Source organism: Apis mellifera, linkage group LG13 (assembly GCF_003254395.2).
Source record: "Apis mellifera strain DH4 linkage group LG13, Amel_HAv3.1, whole genome shotgun sequence".
In the NCBI taxonomy this organism is placed as follows: Eukaryota; Metazoa; Arthropoda; class Insecta; order Hymenoptera; family Apidae; genus Apis; species Apis mellifera.
In genome coordinates, this window is record NC_037650.1 from 11,037,539 (window position 1) to 11,062,440 (window position 24,902).

Below are 24,902 nucleotides of genomic sequence, written 5' to 3' on the forward strand. Positions count from 1 at the left end.
ATCCGAAAACATTGGGCGGACGAACAAATCGAACGGAGAAATCGAACGTTGATAAAAAAAAAAAAAAAAAAAGAGAGATTAATTTATTCGATCATAAAATCTAACAGATTGTACGTACTGATTTAACAGAGGTAAAAACGACGATATAAAATTCAAATTTTTCGGAATAAAGTAGATATATGTATGTATGTGTGTGTGGTTTACAATCATTAGATTAGTATCTAGTATCAAGAGGAATAAAATTTATTGCTAAAAACCTCTTCGTATTTTTATCTCTTCCTTTCTCCACGAGGAAGAAACGTTTTAAAATACAATATAATTATATATTAAAATCTTAACCGCCTTGTTTCTTGGTCGATTAATATAAAAATTATAAAATCAATTTACACGTGTATATATATATATATCCTTTCCTCGTAATTTTCAATTATAATTAACGCTAAAGAATTAACAATAAATCCCCCCCCGAGTTATTTCTTCAATTATCCCCTTCCATCTTTCCTTTTATCATCGATCTACCTCGCCACAATGGGAACACCGAAGGGAAAAGAAATTAAAACGATCAAGAATCTCACGCCTATTTTATTGCGCCAAAAAAGGAGAGGGGAGGAGGAGGAGGAGGAAGAGAGAACAACAGAGTACGATGAAGACACAACGACGTATTATTCGTTGTTTATTATTCACCTGCGCGGGCAACGAGTATGGTCTCACGGATGCGTCATTAAAAACAGCTAAAGAGATCACCGTTGCATCATCGCTCACGATCGTAAGTAAACCGCAGAGAAAACAGCGAATGAAAAGGAGAGGAGGGGGGGAAAAAAAGAAAAAGAAAAAGAAAAAGGAAAAGAACCCAGTCAGTTGGTTGAAAAACGATATTTTTCCGATTGGCGAGAAAACTGTTCTGCCGACATTATTCATCGTGTATCGAGGGCAAGTCACGGTTCAGTCGTTCGTTCGTTCGTTGCGTACGAGCCACGATTTACGAAGGTTATATCCGAGTCAGGCTCAGGAAACGCGTTCGATGTACCATTCAAACTCGTGACGATAATTCATCAGGGGATAATAACGAGACGAAAAAAGAAAGAAAATTATTGTATTACAAAATTGCTGATTTGTTGTTTCAGAATTGAAAAAAAAACTTTTGAAAATTAATTAAAATTGTTGATATAAGTAAAAAATTGTGAGAATGGCTGCAGTCTAATTTGCATACGATCGAGATAATTATAATCATCGTTTAAATACGTCGTTGATTGTATTTGTCGAGTGTCCTTTTTAAGAAATTGTTCTTAAGATTTATCGCCTTTTTTTAACGGTATTTTTTTTATGCAGATAAACCGAGCGAAAGATCAAAGATCGTTGGATCGTTCAATTTGCAAATTGCAAAATTGCCCTTTTAAACGGAAAACTAAAAATAAAGTTAAAGAGAGTCTCGCAGCAAGATTGCCGAGATCTATAAGATCTATCCTGCTAATTACGGTTCAAGGCTTAAGCTTATCTGATTTCTGATACAGCAACGCGTACAAATTCCTAGCTTAAGCCTACACGCTTACCGTTCCGAATCGAGCAATTTAACGGATTGTTGGCATTTTTTCTCGGGTCTAATATATTTTAAATCCGTAAATGCTGCCCGTACCGTGATTAAGTATCTCGCAATACCGTTTGCTTTTAAGATTTGGAACAGTTTTAGAAGATTTAAAAACGGTCGAGGAGAAAATTTTCACGTATCAAGGCAAAAGAAAATTGTAATGGAAGGAAGGTATTACATAAGGTATTACAACGATGTAGTTACATTATTCATTACACGACAGTGTATCTTATCTTTTTTTGAGAGAAATTTAATTACGAGGTAGAAGAAACCGATTACGATTTATCGTTAATTTATCGAAAATTAAATGATGATGAAAAAGTTTGGAAAATCATTATTGATAAGTGAACAAGATATAACAAACTATTTCACCGATTTCCGTAATTAGAAAACAAATCGTACGATATTTTCGATAAAACCATTCAACTCTGTTTTTTCTTTTTTTTTTTTGGAGGCGACTCCAACTTTATCTTTGCAATTAAATCCAATAAAATCCATCAGCGATGATTTTTGCCACGATTAATCACCGGTTAATAATCTCAAAGGATCAAAGGCTAATTACACGTTGCATTCCTTTGTGTATATACCTGCAGAAGAGGAAGAGGAGTAATAAAATCGACGCACGATTGAAAATATACAGTTTCTGAAAAATTAAATTAATAATTTAATTTAAATTTTTATTTTCGTTTCGAAAAATGCGTGGATGGACTTGTCGATTAAATTCACGGAGGAAGGAAATGCGTTTTACGCGTGGAGAAAATCTAACAGGACGATAGATGATGTAAAAATAAAACTAGTTAATTTTAAACTCTGCGATAACTCTACGATAATCTTTTATCGTCTCATTAGAGAAGGACTACTTGTTTCTATTATTATAATTGTTGAAAATATAATAAATAACTTGTATAACTTTCTCTTCTCAACTATATAATTATATAAAAATACGATACGATTATATTAAGTCAAATTTCCATTGGATCGAAAATTAAAAATTTCAGAAATTCAGAAGAAGGAAAGAATTATAAGAAATGATTTATAGATGATGAGACACGATAGATACTTTTGAGAAATGAAATTCTGAGAATTCTTCTTCTGATATTGTTGCAGAGATTAAACTGACAATTATTTCGAAAATAGAAAATATAACATTCATCTAATTTTTGAGAGTTTTCAACTGTAAAGCGACGATAAAATAAAACCATGGACTCGAATAATCGAAATTCATAAATAAGAAGATTCAAAGTTTTAATTTATTATATTTAAGAAGGAAAAATTTCAATAATATTTGCATACATTATTCATGCATTATTTATTATAATGAAATGTCGCGTATGCAGAATATGGCAGTAATGGAATTTGTCAATAACAAACATACTTCTATAATACGAACAATGGTTATTAGAATTTATAATGAGAAAAGTCGAAACAGTGAATCACGTATCCTTTTTTTTTCTAATGAAAAATAAATAAAATATAAGCAACTGTTATTACGTTCGATGATTGAAATTAAAAACGAACGATGATAAAAATGGCCAGATATAAACGGAGCAACTGAAAAAAAATCGAATAACATTTAACCCAATAAAGGATAAGCAACTGTTATTACGTTCGACGATTGAAATTAAAAACGAACGATGATAAAAATGGCCAGATATAAACGGAGCAACTCAAAAAATCAACTAACATTTAATAAAGGATTAAAACTGTCCAAATTTTCGATGTATACTCAACAGCAATCGTTTAACAATAATAAAAACAAAGAATTGTTTATCGTTTGCCAATTTTTCTCGGTAAAAAGATACGTTTCTAGAAACCAACTCTATAGAAATGCTATTTGCGCGGAAGATTTACGAAGTAAAAATCGTGGACAGCAACGACAAACTATCCATACCATAAACATAACTGTAAAACGAGGTAAAGCTCGGACGAAACGAGAGAGAGAGAGAGACGCGTATATACACGGTGGATCACGAATGAAATCACGAATGAAATCACGATGTCCACGGGACGGAGAACAAAGGGCCACGCCAAATGCATCCGTGGTGGAACACGAAAATACAGAGTTATGCTCGTAAAACGGAGGAGGGAGAGGAAGAGGGAGGGAGGAAGGGAGAGAGAGAGAGAGAGAGAGAGAGAGAGAGAGAGAGAGAGAGAGAGAGCGTGGCGGTGCAACGCCGCGTGATTCAGGCATTGCTGCACGAGCAGCACGAAGACTTTCCTCCGCATAAAGAAACTTGGATATGCACGTGTGGATCGAGAGAGCAAGTGTGCAGCCAGCCGCGTATACGCGCCGAGCGTATACAGGGTAGCCGTTTTTTAGTTTTTACTTTTCTCCCGTTCCACCACCATCCCAGCCCGCCCCACCGTTTTAAATTTACCCGCTTAACGAGAATGGAAGGTGGCCGCTGGGTCGTTGGGAAAATCACACGTTGAAGTTAGTTATTTTCACGAGATGTACTTGCTTCATCTCGCCTCTTAATTAACTCGGTTCGTGACCGTTTCATTCTTCTTTCCAATATTTTAATTACGCTTTCGAAATATTTGTTTTCGAATTTGATAGAGTTCAAGGTCGAATAATCAATCTAACAAGTTCAATAATTATTATGAAATTTATTAAAAATATTAATATATTAAATAAATAATAATATATTAATAAATAATATATTAAATAAAATATTAAATAAATTTATTTATTAAAAATACAGGGGAATTTGATAAAACTAAATGTCTTAGAAATGCAATATAATTATTATAAATTAAATAGATTAAGAATCTGAATCATAAAGTTAGGGATAAAATTATATTTAGTAACAAATGTCTACTTTGGAGCAGTAAAGATGGAAGGATGGATTTTTAACTTTAAGTTTCGAGTAAAAGTTTATTTATTTATTTACAGATAAAAAGTTATGGAAAATTACTTTTGTCCCCTATCTCGAAATTTCTGGAAATAAAATAAAACGCACAAGTGACACGGCCCTAATTTTCACTTCGTGGAAGGACTCGAAGGAAGGAACGGTTTAAAAAGATAAGCGCACAGACGCGGCGCAGCAAGAGTGGAAGAAAACCCATCTAGGCTAAGAAAGCACATGTGCTCCCCACGATGCATACGGTAAAAAGCGCGCGTGTTCCGTGGCACACACATGGCCGAGCAAAAAGGCTACGATTTTCTCGCCTCTCCTTTTGTTTTCTCGTCCGCTTTTTCCCCGTACATCCTTCTGCATATTTTTCACGAAAGGAAAGAAAAAGAGCAACGAACAGATCCAACCATATGTTTCAATTTCATCACTGTTTTATTTTTTTTTCTTTCGAATTATTTATTCAATTTATTCAATCATCAATTTATTTTTCGAAATATTCAAAAATATAAGTTTGAAGGAAAAAGAGACGCGCATCGATGAAAACGATTTCAACTCTTTCCCAAGCTTCTTCTTCCAGTAATTATATATTATTATTCGAGCGTGCGTATTATGCTTGCAAAAAATTTCAATTGCCAATGGATAGTTACCATTATTAAAAGAATTGAACGTGACGGAAAAATAGATACGTTGAATTTCCAAGTTTAATTCGAAAAAACTTTCCACGCACGTTTCAATAATTTTTAACAAAAATCTGAATTCGAACGAGTACTCGAAATTTCTTAAATATTAATCTCGATTCGAAGAAACGCACCAATATTCGTCAAAAAAAAAAGAAATCAATCCAAATTTTTCATAAATTAATTCCACATCAATTATATATATAAAATATAAAAGAGAGAAAAATCGAACGAAAAAAATTTCGTAACAGAGAGAATAGTTAAAAAGCAGAGTCGAGTAAAGAATGTCGGCAACTTTCACGCGACGTGCAACATATGAAATACTAAAAAAAAAAAAAAAAAAAAAAAAAAAACGTATTTGTAATTCGCAGCGATTTATATGCGCGTCGGCGTTTCTAGAAGCGGCGATTAGCGAAAATAGAGGAATCGTGGCCAAAAGGAGACGGAGAAGTGCGGTTCGCGTGCGGAATATCTTATCGATTTGCTCGTTAACAACGTTGCACATCCTTCGAGTCCATTTTCGTCCACCAACCTACCCCGTCGCTTAATGAATTCCATAATGGGGATGCGCGCGTATCTCTCTATTGTATCATAAACGCCATAATTGAGGATTTACGGGAACGAGGATGGCAAATTCTTCCCTCACCGAGTACGTGTATGCAAATATCGTTTCCTGTTTACACGGCCTGTAAGCGTTAAAAATTATCCCAACGCGTACGATATCGAACGCGTTTTATCTGATCATTCGAAACAACGATTTTTTCTTTTCGAATTAAATTTCGAAGAGAGAGAGATTTATCATTTCGATCGAACGATAAAAATTGTATATAAATTATTAAAAAGAGATTTCGCTTTACAGAGATCAATCACGTTGTGTTATACGACGAAAAGAAACTACTATCCATCGCTGCATGCCATCCGAAAAACCAATCAACCGTAACGATTATCATTTCCATTGTTAGGCACAAATGGCAAGAATAAGCAAGTCGTAAATAACTCTCGGTACGATTTTTCCAAAGGAAACGAATTACGCGGAGAAGACGTTTTACAAAAGGTTGAAAATAAGCGACAAGCTAGTAATGAAAAGAAACACCGATCATACTTTCAGCGTGATTTAGTTAACAACGGCGAGACAAAAGGCGCGCAGCGACTGATTCATTACGAAAGTAAAAACTTGGAACGTGGTTAGCGACCTGAATAACCATAATAAGGTAAAGTTACTCAAGCAACAATCAGGGTTATACGCCGGGGATAAATTACACCGGAAGCCTATAACATTGTTGAAAAGATAAAAGAAAGAAGATTTACTTAATGCAACTAACGAGTTCACCCGTGCAGAAAGTACCACTGCGCGAGCCTATCGCGCGCTTTACAACCACGTGGTCTTCGACTTCTATTTCTTTTTTTCTTTTTTTTTTCTAAGTCAAATCGATCAACGGGGAAGAACTCGTACGAAACGTGGAAACGAATCCGGCTTTACAGCTAATCTCTATAGCTTCTGCTATTGAATTCGCTCGTTCCATCCTTGATATCTTAGGTATAAGAGCCTTATGATTAATATTTTGTTAAGTTATCGAATAATTATAATGATGAAACGAAAGAAAATGATCGAAATCGGATTTTCGTTCGATTTTTATTCCTTGCAGCGAATGAAATTATCCCTACTTTATCCTTTATCCTTACTTCAATTCTAATGTAATTGTTGGATAATTTTTGATACACTTTTGACAAATATAAAAAACGGAGGAAGAACTCGAAACGTGGAAACGAACGAATCTTTACAGCTAATCTCCAGCTTCTGCTATTGAATTCGCTCGTTCCAATCTTGATATCTTAGGTATAAGAGCTTTATTGAATGATATTTTGTTAAGTTATCGAATAATTATAATGATGAAACGAAAGAAAATGATCGAAATCGAATTTTCGTTCGATTTTTATTCCTTGCAGCGAATGAAATTATCCCTACTTTATCCTTTATCCTTACTTCAATTCTAATGTAATTGTTGGATAATTTTTGATACACTTTTGACAAATATAACAAAAATTCGATCGCGATTTTTCTTTCGACGGCCTATTTCACGCGTCACGGTTACCAGCCAACTTTCACGTTTGTTTTCGTTTTTTAAATCGCAGTCGTTCCACCGACTGCCACGTTTTCCATTTCATCGTTAACGATTAATTGATCGTTCAGAGTGGAAAGAAAGAAAGAAAGAAAGGGGGGGAAAAAAAGGAAGCGGTGGAAAAAAAAAAGAAGAGAGGAGAGAGAAAAAAGAGAGAAGAAAATAACAAGTCATTAACGATGAATTCATTATTCCGGTCACGCAGCGGAACACAACACAATATCTCATTCGAAATAGCTGTCCGATGCACGCAGAATACTTATACAGCCCCGCTGCTAATCACTATTCCTACCTTTCTCAACAAGGTTCGTGTTCCGAGTATAATGTTTTAGTAATGCAACGCCTGCACGCTCGACCGACACGCCTTTCTTCCACAGTCTCTCTCGCCCCGATCACAGTTACAGAACAACATTTTTCCTCTTTCTCTCTCTTTATCCCTCTCCTCCCCCGCGCCAGCCGTGTCGATACCGTGTTATTAAAAGATAGGCTGTGCAAAACGCCTCGATCGTAATGCAACGTTAATCTTCCGCGATTTCGATCGTGTCTTATTCGAAAACCCCGAAGAATTTAGTAGAAAATAGCGAATAGCTTTTCTCGATCGACTGAACTTTTCCACGCGAAACCAAAGGAAGAAACCAAAGGATTTGGAGAAGATTTGGGATAAGACAGTCAAGGATTAAATATTTCGATCTAAAAGTTTGGATCTGGTTTAACGATCGGTATTATTGCAACAAGAGAGCGTCGAGGAGCTCGTCGTCGTCTGCTTTCATCGGATCCGCGCCACTTTCTAAAACAATAAAATTTTCAACCAATGGATATCTCTTTTTTTCAATCTACGAACACGAAATTCTCTCGTCCTCTCGTGGATTGTTGAGCATTGAGAAACGAGAAAGAAAAACAGAAATTCGTTGGCACGAATAATTCTTTTTTTTTTTTTCGTAATGATAGATCGACGTGGAAAGTCGAATGTTTTTAATTGTGGAAAGGCGGAGGGGGAGGGGGAAGTCGAGTAAATCAAGCGTGAAAGTGAAATCGAGAGGGGGCAGGGAGACCCAGGAATCCCATAGAAAATATCGCCTGCCTTAACTCTCGCTTTTTTTTTTCCTTCCACGTGTGAGACAACCTTTAGGTTTGGAAACGCAAAAGCGTTTGCGAAAGAAGAAAAGCAAGGTGCACACCGGTGTGCACCCTCGTTCTACCTCGCCTTCCTTCCACGCTTTTGTGTATCCAGTTTCTTTTCAGGAATATGGGAACATTTTTCGAACCGTCTCGTCTCGTCCAACACACTTTTTGCGAGGAGAACCGCAAAAGGCAGACACGGTTCAATCTCCGTCTGATAAAAGAATAAAAAGAGGATATACGCCATCTGTTGTGGAGGAGAAATCATTCGTTTCCAGCTTGTAATTCCAATTTTTTTCTTTTTTTACCATTATGCAGTAACTAATTTTTTTCTTTAATACAATATTAGACGAAAATTATGAAAATTATGAAAATTCGTAATGAAATAAATTGTGCAAAGCAAGCATAGAATTTTTCTGAAAAAATTATCGTAATCTCGATTTTTTCGCTGCAGGTATATGAGATCATTTTTCGAGAAATATAGGGGAGCAAGGAAATAACGCGAACAAGGAAGGACACAACCGAAGACCTCGAAGTGTAATCGGTGAATCCGTTCTGATAACGAGCAAAAAAGGGTAGGCGCATCTGGTAAATAGATGACTAAGAAGCCAATCAGTGTAAGTCAGTTACGCGTAAAAGATTGGCAGCGTGAAATTTCAAATGTTCGTGTGAAAAAGAAACATCGTTCACGTTTCACGACCGATATCGTAATCCCCCCTCCTTTGATAATAAAGAGATCAAACAGTTTGGTTTCTTTAATATAAGTCGAAAAATATCGTACGCGGGAGGGATAAATAAGGATGGGAAGAGATCAAGTTCGAAAGAAAAGAAAAAAAAAATATATGACATCGCTTTAAATTCTTCTATAATGAGTTGCAATTCCACGATGCATTTGCATACACGCTCGATAGACGGCCGAGCACAAGCGATAGTTCAATGAGATAACCTTTTAATAAAATTGATTTTCATGCTCAAGGCATTTCTTGGCGCAAACAACACATGACACATGATGAAATATTTCCTATCTGCAACCTCGGTCATCTGGTTTCGACGCAACGAGAGAGAGAGAGAGAAAGAGAAAAAGAGAGAGAGAGAGAGAGAGAGCAAGGTGCACGAACAACCAGAAGCCCCTTCCTGTTCACCCACCTCGGCCACCCTTTTGTTCACCGAGTTTCTTTTCAAGAATATGAGAAATAATTCTCAATGGCGTTTCCACCACCGTAAAAACCACTCGACCGATCTCACCGGTTCCTCGCGGTTAAATCGTACACGTTTCATTTAAACACCAACCGGTTCGTTTTTTTTGGCTCGTCTAATTATCGATTCCGTTTTTTAAAAAAAATCGTATTTCCGTTAATAAAGCGTATTCTTCTCTAACGTTCTTTTTTTTTTCAAATTTTTTTTACGATCGTCTCTCTTTTTTATACAATTAAGTAGAATGACCAATTGAATTTCGCGCGGAATCGTCTGCTTTGTAGTAAATAAGAAAATTGCGAAATAACGAGAATCTGAAACATGATATTGATAGATAATTAAAACAAATTAAAAAATTATAACTCAAAGAGGAAAAATTGAATTCGTTTACATCATCGATTAATATTATTAGTATATTATTTATCTATCGATGATGAAATGTTTCTAATTTTTCTTATCAAAAATATAAATATAATGAGAATAAAAATAATCTTTCCGCTTATAAAAATAAAAATACGAACACAAGAAACGATCATTTCTGTATCGAGTATAATTATTTAAATTTCTATAAAAGTATAAATAAATAATAATTATTATGAAAATTAAAATTATATATTTCTAAAAAAATGAAATTAATCAGTTATAGTTTGATAATTCCAGTGTTAACGTCGATATGTGTTTTACTATAAATTAGAGAGGTGTTTGAAAAGTAGTTAGTTTTTAGACGGAACAATTGCAACAGTTTTGATACCACAGTCTCGAGAAAGAATTGCATACTAGTTTTTGCTCCTATTTTAATATAAGATTACACGGGCTTTAAACCGAATAACAAGATACACGTGGACTCCATAAAATGAACAGGCAATGGACTGTTATAAGTGATATGCAACATTACGAAGCAAAAAGTAACAATGTTTTTGTGCTATCACAAAATTGCTCCGCGAACAATCGAATATCTACAAAACAATTCCTTTTACGATTAAACTGTATAACACCGCTTAATATAGTTTTCCTCGATTAATCGAAGAATTTGCAACATATATATATAAATTCTAAAGTAAAAGTCTGATAAAAGCAAAATAGAATTTCACTTTCTAATTATTAGAAGAATTTGTAACTAAATTTCAAATTCTAAATTCGATTAATTTCAAAATCGCGTTTACAACGTGTTCCTCCTCAGAATATAATAATCCTTAATTAACGATAGATCTTTTGCAAAAAGAGAAAATGTTAATTTTTCTCTCAAAAAAGTAGAAAAACGTGGAAATATATAAATATTAATTTATACGTATAATATATCTATAATAATTAATTTAAAATTACGCATTTATAAATATTAATTTATGTTCAATTTTTTCTAATTCTCGCGTGTCTATATTCCATAAATTCCAATGTTTATTCGAACGCATAACCAATGTACTATATCCAACTATCACTGTCTCGTACAATTTGAAAGAACGATTTGATAACATAACCATTGTAAGTTGAACGAAAAGTAATATTTCACTCGCGAATTCAAGAAACGAATAAACGAATATCTTCCTATCCACACAGATGGGAAAATTCCTTTTGAAAAATGTAGGGGAAATTCGGAATAAAAGGAGACAACTGCGCGATAAATATGATCGCGATAACCATGTGTGTACGGCACTGGCTCGGCGCGCTATACTCGAGCCTCTACATAGAAACCGGGCACAAAGAATCGTTTCTCCCTTTCTTCCCTTCTCTCGTTCACTCGTCCATTCTCCATCTCCCTTTCGTTTCACCTTTCTTATTCGCCCATTTCCATTTCTATGCACGCCACTATTTCCCCCTCACTCCCATCCCAAGTTTTCTACTCTTTATCTCATTCCCATTTTTCCACTTTTTCTCCATTTGTTTCGTTCGAGCATCGCTGCTCCCCCCTCCTCATCCTTCATCCTCGTCTCTACCGTCTCTTCACGCTTTCCGTCCCTTGTCCAGCCTTCCCCTTCCACTTGCTCGCTCGCTCGCTCGCTCCCCCTCCCGCGGCCAACCACGTTCGCTCTCGCTCGCTCCCACACTTTTCCTCTGTTCGATCTCGTTCGCTGGTAAATCCGAAGCAACAGGTTCCTACGTTGCTTGCGGCTTTACGAACCGTGCGCGTTTGCTGAACCGCTTTTTGTCGCTGGTGTTGCTCGCTGGCGGGACGCAGCAACGTCGGGCACGTTGCTCGCTTCGGGCGAGGTTTCCACTTTCAGAAAAATCCAGACCGAACGATTCCGCTGGGGAGTCGAGTTAAGCATCGTAGCACTCGATCGCATCTTTCGACGTGATCCCCGATCATCGATTCGAATCAGCCTTTTCGACCAATCACTCGCGTATAAATAAATAATTTAGATGCAAATCAAATTTCCCTGTCGATCTATTTTCTTCGACGCGTGGAATGAAACATTTTACCTTGTCTAAAATAATTCTTATTGGTTGAAAAATATTATGTAATATCATTTGAAAATATATAAACGGGATCTTTTCTATCCTTGTTGATCGAAAGATATTAAATAACTGTTTAGTAAATTTTTTAATAGAATTAATGCTCGTTATACGAGTTCTAGTAAATAAATATCAAAAAAAATAAATAAATAAATAAATTAAAAATAGATGTACGAACGTGAAGTACCTCTTGTGAGATTCGATGCACGTATAAACTCATCTTGTCATAGATTATCGAACTCGTTGAAGGATATCGGGATGAAGGCAAATATTTGCACAAGCATCCATAATGAAGTACTTTGTTTCTATTAGATTTGTATACATAATGGTTTTTGCATGACTTCGTAAGTAAAATTTCAATAGATTCAAAAGATAAGTATAGAGGATACACAGAAAAAAAAAACCTACACTGTTCTATTTATCTCGATAGACGTTGAAAAAAATATAATAAATCGCGTCCACATTATAAATATCGTATTATAGGAAGATACAAACATATGATAAATTTTATTATTATTTATCATAATAATTCAAATGAATTTTAAATAATAAATTATTCTTCTGATTATTCAAAGATATTAAGAATCATTCGCAAAAAAAGAGTATCGAAAAGAAAATACAAAAAAAAAATAAGTTATAAATATCTAATAATAAGATTAAATATTTTTGCAACGGTTGATCATATCAAATTTCTTTTAATACATAAAGAACTTATACCTAACTTTCTGCCTGACCTCTGTGACACACCCTGCATACATATATTTTATACTTCCGTCTATTTAACGTCTCGTTGCTCGGAACCTGGCTCGACGATATTCGAATAAATTTCGTCCTAACGGCCAAGAGGAAATAAGAAACAAAGTTACACGTCCGGAATAAGATGAGACCATTGTAGTTCTTGGTATTCTATGGCAAACAACTTCTTTGAAGTTTCTAACGTTACACGCATGTTTATTAGATTTGTACGGACTGGCCGACGGTTTATGCTTGAATATCGTATCCGTGTTTATGCGAGACGTTGACTCACGTGTGAATAATATAGGAATATCGAAACGATCTTTTTTCCTCTCCAAAATTCTCACTTCCTCGTTTTCAAATAGAAAGTGTTTTTTTCTTTGTTTTTACTTCGACTTCGAAGTAAGTGAGCGTAACGAAAAAAAAAAAAAAAGCACAACTTGTATCGATCTACAAAATTATTTTTTATATCTACTTTTTATGCAAACTAACTTGGAAAAAAATATATTAAAAATTTAAAATTCAATCCAATATCGTATATAATACGATGTCATGAGATAACCATGTATTGTATAAATTATAAATCATTAAAGAAATGATTTTATCAGTTGATTTCGTTACATTTATATTCATTTCTTTTCAAATTCTTATTGTAATTATAAATTTTCCAAAAAATAAACGTTATTTCTGATTTCCAAATGATTTCCAAAATAAACTTCGTTACTTCACTTTTTGAATGATTTTTTTACGATTTGAGTTATAATATATGTTCATATTAATTATTGAATTATCCTGGAAGTTTCTCTTTCCATTATTTACGTTATATTTATACTCATTTCTTTTCAAATTCTTATTGTAATTATAAATTTTCCAAAAAATAAACGTTATTTCTGATTTCCAAATGATTTCCAAAATAAACTTCGTTGCTTCACTTTTTGAATGATTTTTTTACGACTTGAGTTATAATATATGTTCATATTAATTATTGAATTATCCTGGAAGTTTCTTTTTCCATTATTTACGTTATATTTATACTCATTTCTTTTCAAATTCTTATTGTAATTATAAATTTTCCAAAAGATAAACGTTATTTCTGATTTCCAAATGATTTCCAAAATAAACTTCGTTGCTTCACTTTTTGAATGATTTTTTTACGACTTGAGTTATAATATATATTCACATTAATTATTGAATTATTCTGGAAGTTTCTTTTTCCATTATTTACGGTTTCGACGATCATTTTTTGAAAAATCCATAATCTACTTCGCTTTTTATTTATCAGAGACATTCGAAATTTTCTCCAAAGGCGTTGTCGATTTTATAATACGTACGATTCATCATGATCGCAATTCTGAGAAAATATACATGTATATAATGAAATGAAAACTCTAAAAAAGAATCTGTATATATAAAAAACGGAAAGAATTTTTAGAACTGCTAGTAATTTATGCGCCTCGGAGAAGAGTGAAGTACAAAAATTTACGGCCATCCAGGCGGAATATATGTGCGACAGAAGATTATTTCCTGGTATATATTTTCGGATAATTTTCTTCTTTCCTGCTGATCATACACAGCGATAGTCGGAGGAAAGGAAAAAAAAAACAATCGGACGAAACGATTATCTAAATAGTTCAAAGTCGAAATTTCAGTATGGCGCCTTGGATGGTCATCGACCACGAAAGTCGAAAGGCTGGGACCAGATCGAACGAGTTTCGAAATCGGTGAGGAGAAATTGCCGAGGAAAGTTACGAGTTGTGGCATAGTTGAAAAAAAAAAAAAAAAAAGAAGAAGAGGAAGAAGAAGAAAAAAAAAGAAGTAACGATAAAACGTACACAATTACAGCGGACGTAGCGCGTAAACAATATGATGCCTCGCAATTCCTTTCTCTCTCTCTCTCTCTCTCTATCAAAAATAATGCGATGATAATAAGAAAAATGTGAAGGACATGTTTTCGGTTTCAAATTCTTTGATAGCTTGCAGGCATAATGTTTCCAACAACTCCGATACGTCAAGAGATTTATTTTAAAATTATTTTTACTATTACATAAAAATATTTGAATGAAAATTTCTTCTGAAGGAAAGATATATATCTTCGAATTGTTTAGAATTCTAAATAATTCTAAATTTAAAAAATGACACTTCCAATTTTTGAATAAAATAATATTATCGTAGCTTCGTGAAAGCATTTGAAAGAACGATTCAAATAAAAAATAGTTTAACATTATATCTTTTTAAAATAAATGGAACGATCTAATTCTTTTTACTATTATTATTATTTCTCAATAAAAAACACAATTTTTTATATAAAAAAATTGAATATTTTTCGTATTGCTATAAAGAATTTGAATTTCATAACAAAGGTATAAAATTTTATCTTCACAGATAATAAGAAGAAAGAAAGAACGATTCAAATAAAAAAGTTTGACGATCATTATATCTTTTTCAAATAAATGGAACAAACTAATTCTTCTTACTATTATTATTATTTCTCAATAAAGCAAAAAAACACAATTTTTTACATAAAAAAATTGAATATTTTTCGTATTATTATAAAGAATTTGAATTTCATAACAAAGGAATAAAATTTTGTTATCTTTATCACAGATAATAAACATTATCATCTTTAAAAATAAAGATAAAAAAAATAACACGAGTATCAAAATATTTATTCTTAATAAAAGAAAATATGATAACGATAATGATAAAAAAATTCAACTATTTCGATTCAACGCGAATATTAATTTTTACGTTCAATTTCAAATACATTTCAATTTCAAAGTTCTTCATACGTAATAATAACATACATTCGAGGCGAATTTGAACCGAAGTATCGTCGATTTTTGTTACAACTTTGAATAAAAACTTCGACGACCAGTGTTTACATAACACACTGGTTTTTTCCTCTTCGCCCGTGTAACGTTAAAAAAATTCAATGGGAAAAACTAGAACACCCTGTATACATGTACGCCGGTAATTCGAAGCTAGGAAGCTAGGCAGTCCGTGGTCTCTGGACTGTTGGTCGGTTTATCCGGGCCAATCGTGACCGAAGTAAGCTAGTTAAAGTCGGGACTTGGCTACGAATAAATGAATGGAGGCTTGATTCACCAAGGAAACAATTTATAGAACGATCGCGGTATTTTTACCCGCGAATACGCTCGCCCACGTGTTCCTTTGCTTTTCGTTCGATCAATTGTCCACGGTTTATGTTCATTCTCCAACGCTTAAATGAATTCTCGATGCTATGCTCGATAGGATCTAGTATATACACGCGTTTCAATCCTGATCAAGTGGAACAGATTGTGGTGCCATTCGAATTGCTATATAGTTAATGGAAGAGAAGAAAAATGGAGCTTGGTACGTAATGGAATGAAATAAAATGGCGAATACGTGAATTGTGTTCGAAACGAAGACATAATTAATTACAATAATGGCTTATGATACTTTCGTAACGGAATATATTTTTTTTTTCGTTGAAATGTAAAATAAATATCAATGATTTTGACATATTATGCGTGATTAAGTAACTAATTATTTTTTTCAATTTACTCTTTTTTATTCCGTTTTATTCTACTTATATTATGCCATTTTTCTTAACAATCTGTCAATGATGTAATAACGTAAAATTATAGATATAGAAATAGAATTTGAAATATACAAATCGTATCATAAAATAATCAAAAATCGTATAAATGATCCAAATTATTTACTTGTAGATTTTTTTTCTATCAGCTGACGAGGAATAATTTTGATTAAATGATATTACAATTAAATTATAATTTCATCTATCCAAAAAATCTTTTAATTATTATAATTATTTTAAATTTGCAATATTTTATTCTAATTATAATTCATAATTTGATTAAAATATCAAAATCTCTTCGAGTGCGATCCTTTTTTTTTAAATCGAACTTTAAAATACTTTTTATAAATTATTTCGTGTAGGATAGAATACATGGAAAATGACGTATAAAATGAAACGAATGGAACGGAGTTAAATCCAGTTGAACATGCTAACGAAATCCTAACGAAACAAATAAATGAACGTTAAAACGATTTCGAATTCAAATAAATCTGACGGATTATAAATTTCGAATTCAAGTTTGATAGGAAGAAAATTATACAGCGGAATCTTCCTTCTCGTCACTCGAAGAAATTACATCACGCGTAGGAACGCAACTATGAAATAAATCGTTAAATCGAGAAGAAAAACCGCAACATGTCCGCCATGTTTCTTATCATCGAATTAGATTGCATACGAAAGGAATGAATAAACATAAGTGAACTTATTTTCCGGCTTTTTCTCTTAACAATAAACAAAAGGCATTTGTATTCAAATTAGAGAATATTACTAGATATGATACGATTTTATTGAAATATTCAGTGAAAATTGCGAAATAAAGGAAACACAATTCCAACACATCTTTATAGAACATGTATTTATGTGTCGTTACGAGCATTGCGTTAAAAAAATATATGCGAAATACGATTTGTGAAAACTGGAACATAAAGTGAAATATACAGTAATGATACATTTGGATAAAATTTAATCAAAATTTTCAAATCTAAATTGCTAATTATATTTAGATTTGAATATTTATTTAATTCCACTTTATGAACTTATTTTTCTTAAAACTTGATTATTATTATATACATACATAAATTGTAAATATGAATATTTTATATATTGTTTTTTGTCAATTCAATTTTATTAGACTAGAAAAATTAAAATTTATAAAATAAATGTTAAAAATAATTTTTTGATGTAAACAATTTTTGTTATTTAAATTTATTTAGATAATTAGATTTATATAATATTACAAAATTTATGTTTTCAAAGATGAACTTGATTATATCATATTATGCGTATACAAAAAATATGCAAAGTTTTGTAACAACTTGTCATTTGCATTCGATAATATTATAAGACTAAATGTTTTTAAAATCATCTAACGCTATTTTTTTATTTAGATCTGATCTCTGGACTGCAATTAGCAAAAGATAAATATCATTTGCATGATGAAAAACACAAAAATGAAAAATAAAAAATAAAATGAATTCTATTTTTTATTTTTAAAATTATTAAAAGATGATAATATAAAGATAAATTTATTATATTTTTAAAAAAATTCGTTTATTTCAAATTAATTAATTAATTAATTAATTAATTCGAATTAATCAAAAATTACATATTCACAGCTCAAATTTCACAATAATATCGTTAATATATATCAACGTATTTAATCAAATGTGTGTTGGATTGTTTTTATTTTTGAGCCCTGATTGATAATTTTATTTTTCTGCATACTTTGAATAGTCACGGAGCATATATCTTATGTGTATTTGTCTTGAAAAACAAGTATATATCACGAAGAAAAAATTTACTTAAGTTAAAGTGTATCATAAGTAAATGGCATAAAAAATTTTAAATATTCTCGTAAATATTATTTAAATAATATATGATTTGTAAAATATTCAATATTAATATAAAAAAAATAATTTAGATTATTAAGAGAGAGAGAGAAAGAGAAAAAAAAATCAATTCACATATTTGTATCAAAAATAAAATAAAAATAAAAACGACGCTTGTTATTTCACAACAAAATATATGAAAAATAAGAAATTATTTTTATTATTATTAAACTCGAATCAACTTCAATTATACAACTAGTAAAAAAAACAAAGATCATCCATCGAACAGACGATACATTAAATAACGTATCTTCATCCATAAATCTATTCATTAAAAGAAAGCGTAAAGTTCAACAGCGATAAAAGTGAAACGCAAATTTCTAAATGAGTGAGAATCGCTGAAAACGGAAAAACATGAAAACACGATGGCACGAGGTTCGATTTGAAACAATCAGGTCGTCACAAGTTCGAACGAACTATACCAGCTGCAAAAAACAGACAATCGATCAATCACACGCGAAACCGAGTATACACACACACACACACGCACACACACGCACTTACGATAGGAGTTTATATGTTCGTATATCGAGCTTCAAAAGTCGAACATAAAAGGAAACAGATACTAAGTTTGTCAAACGAAGGATATTTACAATGACAACAATGAGGACGATTCCTAATTTGTGTACAAAGTAAAGTTCGAATTTGTTTTCGTACAAACTTGACGTCTAATCAATAGCGTATTATATATGTTATACATAATATTTGATAAAAATTATATTAGAAGAAATACAGAATTTTAAAATATTTATTTATAAAATGCTCAAGTTTTTTATTTTTCATAAAAAAAAAAGTCAAGATTAAAAATTTTGAATATTTTGCTCAATTTTTAAAAAAAAATTAATTTGAAAAACGGGATTAAATGTCGAACAAACGGAGAAATGAAGATAATTTAAAGGAGAAAATTCATTAAAATCGAATAATCTTCGAAGAAAGCAATGCGATCGAAAATAATATATCGCTTATTTCGTTGCGCGCCAAAATAAATACTTTTCCATAATAATCTATACTATCATGCCTATCATCCAATCAAATTGAGTTTTCATATAATTTATTTGCACAATTCCGTAATTCCCGACCGTGATTTGCTACACATCCTAACCACACAAATCCTCTGTACACCATTTCTATCCGTTCCATTCCATATTTGTCCGGCAGTGCAATAGACCGTAGCAGTCGGAACAGAATACGTAGTACCAACACCGTTGCACAAATGTTTGCGCCACGGTACCACCGAGTACCAGTGAATATTACAACGGCCACGAGAGAATAATTCAACGTGAGCGGAATTACACTATACATAGAGAATTTGTCGGTATTCGCGGTGCCACGTGCTAAGAAGCCATCTTTATATCTAGAATCTGCCGCTTATTATTTCTCGATTCTTCGAAACGATAGAAAACATGTGTAATCTTGATAGAAATTAGTAGAATAATGCGAAATATTGATGGAATAAACGCGTTAAACATAACCTAATTCGCTATCGAGTTTTAACTATCGAAAGAATTTTTTATAATATCCATAATAAATACAATGTAATCCTCTGCTAAATATAATATATTCTCGTATCGTATTGCTTTGCTCTATGCCTCTTTGACAACATTGAACGTTCGAAAAAAGGAAAGATAACGAAGACATGGAAAAAGACGGAACACGAAACGATCGTGGTGACAAATGAAAAAAAAATCTTACCTTAAATATGTGCTCGCTGCTACAGTCGAACATAGGGGTGCTCATGACGGCAGTCGACATGTTCTCTCGATTTCGCACAAAAACACACTGGAGCTAGTTTTAACGTAGTTGCGATCCGGCCGTAGCTAAGCCTTGTTTTTCTTCTTTACTCTCTTCTTTAGAGCAGAACAGCGTACGTGATAATCGTGAAAAAAAACCGCGGTAATACGAATACCAACTTCGATAACACAAAAACTGCCACTCCGACGATACGCTCTTGTAGATTTACATTGGAAGCACACCCGTTTCAATTCTCTCAAGCGTACGAGGAGATGAACAAGGACGCGAATCAAATTCGCGAAATCAACCAATTCAAACGATCGAATAAACGAAATATATCTCCTCTCGCGTCGAACAAGCACGCCGCTCTCTTGCCTTCGAGCCTCTTCGATGCTCAGCTTGTCACGTGTAGAGATCACCGTGAAAACGAAAGACGATTACGTATATGTGTATATGTATATACCGATGACAGAGAGAGTACGTGCGAGAGAAACTTGGCACTTTTTCGGATCGAAGAATCTTTGCCGCGGATCCCGTGGAGGGGGAAACTTGAAAGCTCCCGTCGACTCTTTCTTTTCCTTCTCAAAGAGATGTAGCTCGCAGGGCCTCCGAATGCGAACTGAGGATCCGTGTGACCGCGCGACAGTCCGTGAGACTCGAAAGGCGGCACCGCGAGTTCCGCCAATCAGATTGCGCGTCGAACCCATCCCCACTGCGCGTGGAGATTTGGCAACTGCGCCGACTTCTCAAGCCAATCGTATAAAACATCTCTCCCTCGTTCTGCCGGTACCAGCAACCCTTGGTCCACACATTTTCGAATCGCTTTCATCCCTTTTCACCCTCTTCTTTTTTATTGGTGGAAATTTGGGGTAGTTTCGAAATAGCCAATAACCGAATGCCTATTTCTAAAATGATTTCTACTTCATAATATTTATTACCGATAAGCATCTGTCAAGTATCTCTCAAAGTTTTTTTTCAATCAAACCAACGATAAAACAATTGCAACAAGTAACTGATATGATAACAATGATGAATAATCCTTGGAATAATCCTGGAAATATGGGTTTTAAATTCTGTTTTATTTTCGGATGATTTTTCATTAAATTACTTTATTACGCAGGTATAAGATTTGTTGTTTAAAAAAAAAAAACATATTTTTAAGAACATATTATTATGCTATTATCAGCACATGTACTTATCTCGTAATTAAAATATTAAAGATATTGGCGTCTAATTTTACATATTTCAAGATTGAAAATTACTAAAAAATATATAATTATTTGTGAATATTAATTAAATTGTATATTATATAATGAAAATTATAATACGATACAATATTTCTACTCTTAATAAAAGTAACAAATTAAACTAAAATAAAAATATTTCTCGTAAAATTATTTATTTCTTCATAATTGTAATATAAAATGTAAGTCCAATTTCAATATAAATAGTGTTTACAATTTAAATTTTTTTTTCACATGACGTATTAAATGAATTTTTCTTTAATTCATATTAATACAATTTAATAATTGAAATTGTTTGAATTCGATAAAAAAAATTTTGTATCGTTGAAAATTTAGATTATAATTTATAGAAGATACTTTGATAAAAATGTTCAACGTGCATTAAATATAGCAAAAAAATAACCGAACATTACGTGGACGTTCTAAAAAGACGATGTAACTACTTCACTTGCGGTATTCAATGCAGTGTGATCGGATAGCTCGAATGTAGTCGCGCGATAGAATACTGAGAAGAGTCGCATGAATGAAATTGAGCTTCTATTCATGCACGATGTAAGTCGTAGATTGTAAATAACCACTGTCCACGTATTGTTAGCATTCGATAATATACCGATCTTGATGTGTCGTAACAATGCTATATGCCGATTCATGCTAATAAAAAATTCGTAAAATTCAGACAAACAGGTCGTGCAAACAATTTTTTTTTTTTATATAGATAATAAATATATTTATATTATAAATTTTCAAAAGAGAATCTCATTGGAAAAAAATAAAATATTATTACATCAATTATAATTATAAAAGATGATGAGTTCATATTTATTAATGTAATTCATCTTTATTAATTATAAGCATTATAAATTAGAATAACGACTCAATGTTTTTTTAAATTTTAATAGATAATCATTGCATTGAATAATATAACATATAAAATAGAATTTATATCATCTAATAATGAGAATTCACAAGGAATATTTAAAATAACTCTTTTTCTTTTTAATAATAGATTATAAGTTTCTAGAAATAAAAATATATATAATTATAAACATAATGATTCCATCGTTTCAAATGTTTTTTCAATTTTTTTAAAATTCTAAGATTACTTATTAAAAAATTTGAGATTACTTATTTATTGCTATTTATTATCATATGATGACTTTGTTTCTTTTATTTACTGTTCACGTCGTTGCGTTACATAAATAGTTCTAATAAAAATTTCACTATCAGCTAAGATGAATGTTAATTACTTATTGCATGATCAACAAACAAGTTTGAAAAGTATGAAAAATAAAACAAAAATGATAATACATTAATCTTATAATTTAAATATTTCTTTTTAAATAGATTTTACTTAATATTCTAGTAACAAAAAGAAAAAAAACGAAATATTTACAAATTAAAAAAAAAAAAAATTAATATACATTTTTTATTTATTTCACGAATCAAAGAAAAAGAAATACCGTGCTTATAAAATGGAAAAATTAATCTCGTAATATTTCTTTCATTTCCAATCAGCGATATATAATGCAACGATTTACAATCGAAATAGAGATTTTAATTCGTTCATATGACGTGTATGTATTTGTTGGTATATCTCACAAAGAGCCCGCATGTCCAGACTGATATCTATATGTTAGTTAGACCACCATAACGAAAACTGACTCCCATTAGTTGTTATATATATAGCTTCATGAGAATCTGTTTGGGGTTGAAAACATTAACCCTCCTATTACAATTCTATCGCGAAGAGACCCTCATCTGCCCGTATGTCACGAGGAAAACTGTGACACCCTCTAATTAAACAAGGCCTGACTTCCAACTTACTCTCAAACTATGATTATTGCACGACGATCATAATCGGATGAGAAGATATTTATTACAGTGATGAAACCAATCGTATCAATTTTTCAATGAATGTTACGATTTTATAAAATGGTATGGGTTAGATATAAAACTGTCAATATAGATGATTATCAGATTTGATATTGTATCATATTTATTTAAGAATTTATTTTTGAATAGTTTGAAACTATTATATAATATTGTATATCGAAACGAATAATGTATCGATTCTAACGTTTTATTTATTAATATGATTTTTTTCTTTTAATTTTATTAAATATATATTTTTTGATTTATATTTATTGTAATAATGAGCAATAAAAATAAAACTTTTTAAATAGTTTTTCATTTAAAAATAAATCCTTTATCCTTATTTAAATCCAATCTTTTCGTGGTTTGATATTGAATCTTCTTAAAATTAGCTTGCTTAGCTTTCCTTACTTTGAACGACCTCACTTCCGGCTTTTCCTTTATAAAATGTCATTTCCTTCTACGATTCATACATTGACGTTATAATTGCGAATAATTTTGCAAAAATTGGTTCCCGTTTATTTTGTTCCTGAATAATATTCCTGAATGTCAACTCAAAGATAATCTATTATTATAAGCATTGTTGTTTTATACAAATATTTATAACATAAGTTATTTAACAAATAATTATTTAAAATAAAAATCAATTATAGTCTATTGTATTGATTTTATTTTAATTTTAAAATAATTATCTTTTTTGCCACAATGATTTTCTATCTCTGTATTTTATTATTGCATTAATAATGTTACATAATTTTATAAAATATTTAATTTTGAAAAATTAAAAGTATTAATAATTATATACATATTCAGCAATCTGTGGCACGAATAAAATTAATGAGATACGAACGAGAAAATTATACAGAAGGTTAAGGAGTTTACAATTAAAATATAAATATCAGAAAGAATAAATATTATTATTGTTCGATACTGTTCTATTTTTCTAATATCCTTTTATTCCGATCGTGTGATACTTTCACTATGTGTAAATATATGATTTTATAGAAATCTCGTGTTTTAACATAACAAAGATTATACTCATATTATATATATTACGTAACATATCATAAATACGGTGTATTAAAAGATTTTAATTTATCATTATTACTATAATATTCAAATTTCTGCTAAAATTTAAAATAATTTTTTTCTATTTCTTACAAAGGATGCGACCTTACTAAAACTTCCAAGTCGCTTTGAAAGACTAAAAAAAAAAAAAAAAAAAAAAATAGATACTAATTTTAATATATCTATATATACTGATCGTTTAATTTTAAAGTATATATCATGCAAATAAATTGTACAAAATATTTCGAGAAATGTGTGGCAAATGATTTACGTTTACATTGTTGATAAACAGTTCTGGATTCGCCTTTTGGATTTTCGTTTCTCAGTCGATGTTTTGACGACACAGCAGAAGCATAAAAACGAGTAGAAACGAGTTGTAGCGTGACGTCACGCTGCTCAGCGTGTGACATTTTCAGCATGGCATTTTCTTATTAGCCGGCACACTCTCATCTCAACCATCCTTCTCCTCTCTTCTCAGTCAGTAGCTCTTTTCTAAAAGGGAGAAGCAAATCTTTCAATGCGTTGAACTACTCGCTCTTAAGACCACATTTTCAATATATATATATATATACTTTTAAATAATAAAATTATGAAATATTTCGTTTCTGTTATATTGTTTATATAGATTAAAAAGGTGTGAAATTATTTCTCGAACGAGGCTAGAAACAAAAGTTTTTTTTTTTCACGTCATCGTTGATGGAAAAAATGCATAGCTTTTTTAAGCTGTGTAACGGTATTCGTATCCTCGACGTACGCGATTTGTCCCCGAGTTGTTCACC

At 31.8% G+C, this 24,902-nt stretch overlaps 1 protein-coding gene across 2 annotated transcripts in view; it reads right to left on the bottom strand.

Moving 5' to 3' along the window:
* LOC725393 (protein TIS11) overlaps nt 1–20,570 on the bottom strand; it is a 36,030-nt gene extending 15,460 nt beyond the window's left edge. For both annotated transcript variants that reach the window (XM_001121248.5, XM_016915860.2), the window contains exon 1: nt 19,901–20,570. In XM_001121248.5, the coding sequence (XP_001121248.1) occupies nt 19,901–19,960 (60 nt within the window). In that variant the 5' untranslated portion in view covers nt 19,961–20,570. The remainder of the gene's footprint in view (nt 1–19,900) is intronic.
* Between the last annotated feature and the right edge of the window lie 4,332 nt (nt 20,571–24,902).